The 3897-nt window shown below is 29.3% G+C and overlaps 1 protein-coding gene across 1 annotated transcript in view; it reads left to right on the top strand.

Moving 5' to 3' along the window:
- LOC107578279 (formin-like) overlaps nt 1–3383 on the top strand; it is a gene marked incomplete at both ends in the record, with an annotated part of 4506 nt that extends 1123 nt beyond the window's left edge. Inside the window, 4 exons of the mRNA XM_016264248.1 lie at nt 133–221; nt 1415–1544; nt 3054–3200; nt 3324–3383. Coding sequence (XP_016119734.1) covers nt 133–221; nt 1415–1544; nt 3054–3200; nt 3324–3383 — 426 coding nt within the window. The remainder of the gene's footprint in view (nt 1–132; nt 222–1414; nt 1545–3053; nt 3201–3323) is intronic.
- Nucleotides 3384–3897: the final 514 nt, after the last annotated feature.

Raw genomic sequence — 3897 nt, 5'->3', positions numbered from 1 at the left:
TGACTTCTATAGTGTGGAAAAAATACAATGGAAACTGACGGATGTGTTTGTGCAGGTGCCTTTGACGTTATAATCGTGCAGGGGCTGTGTTTTATGGTTCACTTTGAATGGTTTTGTTGTGAATGTTGACAGAGAGCGCAGCCTGAGGAACTGGAGAAGATCAGGAAACATTACGAGACGTCTAAAGAAGACGAGGTGAAGCTCCTGGATAAACCGGAACAGTACGTCATTCACGCGCATACACTCCAGCGCACGAATGATTCAAAAAAGCAAAAATGATACAAAATGCATCATATTTTGTGAGAACGTGTGACGTGAAAGAGCAAAACCGACACTATTTTTTTTAAATCAGCAGCTCAAAATGAGTCTGAAACAAGTGTATGATGCAGAGATCATGTTCTCTACAACTAGTTATAGAAGATTAAACACGGGTTAACTGTCTAACACATGATTAGCACATGAAACCGTTTTGACTTCAAGCCATCAGTTCATGAAAACAAAGGTTTTGACACAAGATTTAAACATTATATGAGTTAATATGAGATTTAAGAGCCTCATGAAGCCGACAAACCTGGTAACTTTCACACAATGTGCTCATAAGATTTACTTTAAAGCTATTTTCACTCAGAAATCGCTAAGAAATTTCACAAATAATTACAAAGAAGCAGCAAGTAACAAGTTGAGTTAGACGTGAAATTTAAAGTTGAAAAACTTAAATAATATTTTCTTGCGAAAAGGACTATTATAGTTAACTAAAGTTAAAACCGTAAAAATATATATATATATTTAATTATAAATAAATGTTAACTGAAATATTTTTTTAAATAATTGTATTATTTTTTATTTCTTATTTTATTAATATAATAATATTATTTTTATTATACATACATCTTTTTATTATACATGCATTTTTATTATTTTATATTTTATTATTAACTATTATTTTATTTCAGCTAGTTTCCACAGCAACATTTCTCATTTGAACTTAGTTTGATTTGATGCACTTAAATTAAAACTGAAATAAAAATGACTAAAAACAACAAAAGCTAATAAAAATGACAAAAGCACGGCAAAATTACTAAAACTTTATCTAAATTTATCATGAAAGCAGAAAATATAAAAATTAAATCTAATTCAAAGTATGAACTAAACTATAGTATAGTAGTATATTAATGCTACTAAAATCATACTTCAATCATCTTTAAAGTTTTATTCTTTGCTTAACTTGGAAAAATATGTTTTTGCAGAACACCAGACATCAGTAACACAACATCAGACTTTACAACTCTAAATAAACACATTATTATTATTATTATAATAAATGCGTTGCACTGCGTGTTTGTTCTGATGAACTCTCACATGCTGCACAAACATCTGAAGCGTTCCTGTAAACCTCCTTCTTCTTCCCGCTCAGATTCCTGTACGAACTCTCCCAGATTCCCGACTTCGCTCGCCGCGCGCACTGCATCATATTCCAGTCTGTGTTCGTGGACTCCATATCGTGCGTCCATCGGAAAGTGGAGATCATCTCTGCTGTGAGCAAGGTACAGTAATGTCCAGAGAGCCGGAACGGCTTGCTTTCTTCTTCTGTAATTGTTAAGACTGGTTAGTTTTGGTTACAGTCTTGTCTTAATTTAACTTTAACTTTATCCTGCAGTATTTGCACCGACCTGGACGACATACTGCATTTTATAAATGGGAATTCTACAAGCCGTGCAACCAGGATACTATTTACCACAATGCAATGCGCTCAATTTAACTTTACATTTCCGAATCAAGTGGCAAACCAGAGACAAATTCATTTCATTTGGTCCTTTCAGGATTAAAAACGCAAGCTACATAAAAAATTATGTGCAAAACTTACACTAAATAGACATACAACGAAAAGAGGTCACGTGATGTCAATGTAACACACTACACTGTTAGAAATTGTGCAAAACACTAGATATGCCATCTTCCATATCTGTTATTTTCCTGTATCTTTCCAGAGTGTTGTATCGACCAGAAGCAACATCATACATTTTCTTGACTTATTAATTCCTTGAATTGCCAAATTTCCGAAATGCCAAATGGCATTTCTTTTAGGATTAAAAAATAATGTTCAAACCGCTCGCTATTAGTATGTGCTGTATATTCAGTATTTGAGTTTACTTTCAATTTTCAGAAATGAGTATGTACAGGCATCAACAAACGTGATTTTTAACATTATCTTGACTCATTATTTCATTTTTATTTCAAGATTAAAAATGTAAACTAAATAAAAAATTATTAAATCAGAAATAAAAAAAATAATATTTGTATTTTTTAAAAAACATTTGTATTAAAATAAAAAATATTCATAAAAAATCATATTTGTATTTGTAAAAATAAAATATATATATTAAATAAAAAATATTCATAAAAATAATATTTGTATTTGTAAAAAAAATAACATTTATATTATAATAAAAAATATTCATAAAAAATGTGTATTTGTAAAAGAAAACATTTATAATAAAATAAAAAAATTCATAAAAATAATATTTGTATTTGTAAATAAACATTTATATTAAAAAAGATATTCATAAAAATAATATCTGTATTTGTAAAAAAAAATGCATTTATATTCAAATAAAAAATATGCATAAAAAAATTTGTATTTGTAAAAAAACATTTATAATAAAATAAAATATTAAAATAAAACAAATTCATAAAAATAATATTTGTATTTGTAAAAAACATTTATATTAAAATAAAAATATCGATATATTAAAATAAAAAATATTCATAAAAATAATATTTGTATTTGTAAAAAAACATTTGTTAAAATAAAAAATATTCATAAAAATAATATTTGTATTAAAAAAAACATTTATATTAAAATAAAAAATATTCATAAAAATAATATTTATATTTGTAAAAAAAAACAGTTATACTAAAATAAAAATATTCATAAAAATAATATTTTGATTTCTGACATGATACCTGTGACACAATGCAGTTTGATGGCTGTTTCACTGTGCAGTATGCAGTACACTAGTGTTGTGTTCTGAAGTATGTAATTGTATTTTCAGGCTTTTCTTGAGAATGACAGCGTGAAGGACGTGATCGGCCTCATCTTGGCCTTCGGAAACTACATGAACGGTGGAAACCGGACCAGAGGACAGGCAGACGGGTTCGGACTGGAGATTCTGCCTAAACTAAAAGATGTCAAGAGCAGGGTATGAAAATACCACTCATAAACCATAAACCTGCTCTGAATATGTGTCTTTCAGTATTCTGAAGAGTTGACTGGGTGTGATTGGGTCACCTCAACATCTGCCAATGACCTTCTTTCCCATCAGGACAATCGGATAAGTCTGGTGGATTATGTGGTGTCGTACTACCTGCGAAACATGGACGAGGTACAGCCGGATGAGATTTAAACTCTTTTAGGGTTAGGGTTAGGGTTATCATTGTATTTGACTGTACTCTATATCATTTTATTGTACTTTTTTTTTTAACTGTGCAGGTGCACTCTGTTACTGGTAATTGTGACTTTTTATTTCTCAATTCTGAGAATTAAAAACAGAATTGCATGATATAAACATGCAATTCTGAGAAATAACGTGAGAATTGCGCGATATAAACTCGAACTTGTAAGAAAATACTAATTTTTTTTCTTCAGAATTGGAGTTTATAACTAATAACCAAAAACAATTGCAAGTTTATATCTTATAATTCTGAAAAAAGTCAGATTAAAAGTCGCAATTAAAAAATTTTTTTTATTCACTGGCGGAAATGGGTTTCCATACTTTATTTGATTTAATTTAGAAGGAAACATCTTTTTAGCTCCATTGTCCTGCAACCTCAGCCAAAAAGTGTTTTAACCTCTTAAATTGAAAGTAACGTTAATGTAATGCAATAAAAAAGCACAAC

The sequence above is a fragment of the Sinocyclocheilus grahami genome, unplaced genomic scaffold (assembly GCF_001515645.1).
Source record: "Sinocyclocheilus grahami isolate Dianchi unplaced genomic scaffold, SAMN03320097.WGS_v1.1 scaffold9528.1, whole genome shotgun sequence".
NCBI classification, from domain to species: Eukaryota; Metazoa; Chordata; class Actinopteri; order Cypriniformes; family Cyprinidae; genus Sinocyclocheilus; species Sinocyclocheilus grahami.
This window is presented reverse-complemented; position numbering and strand designations above follow the sequence as displayed.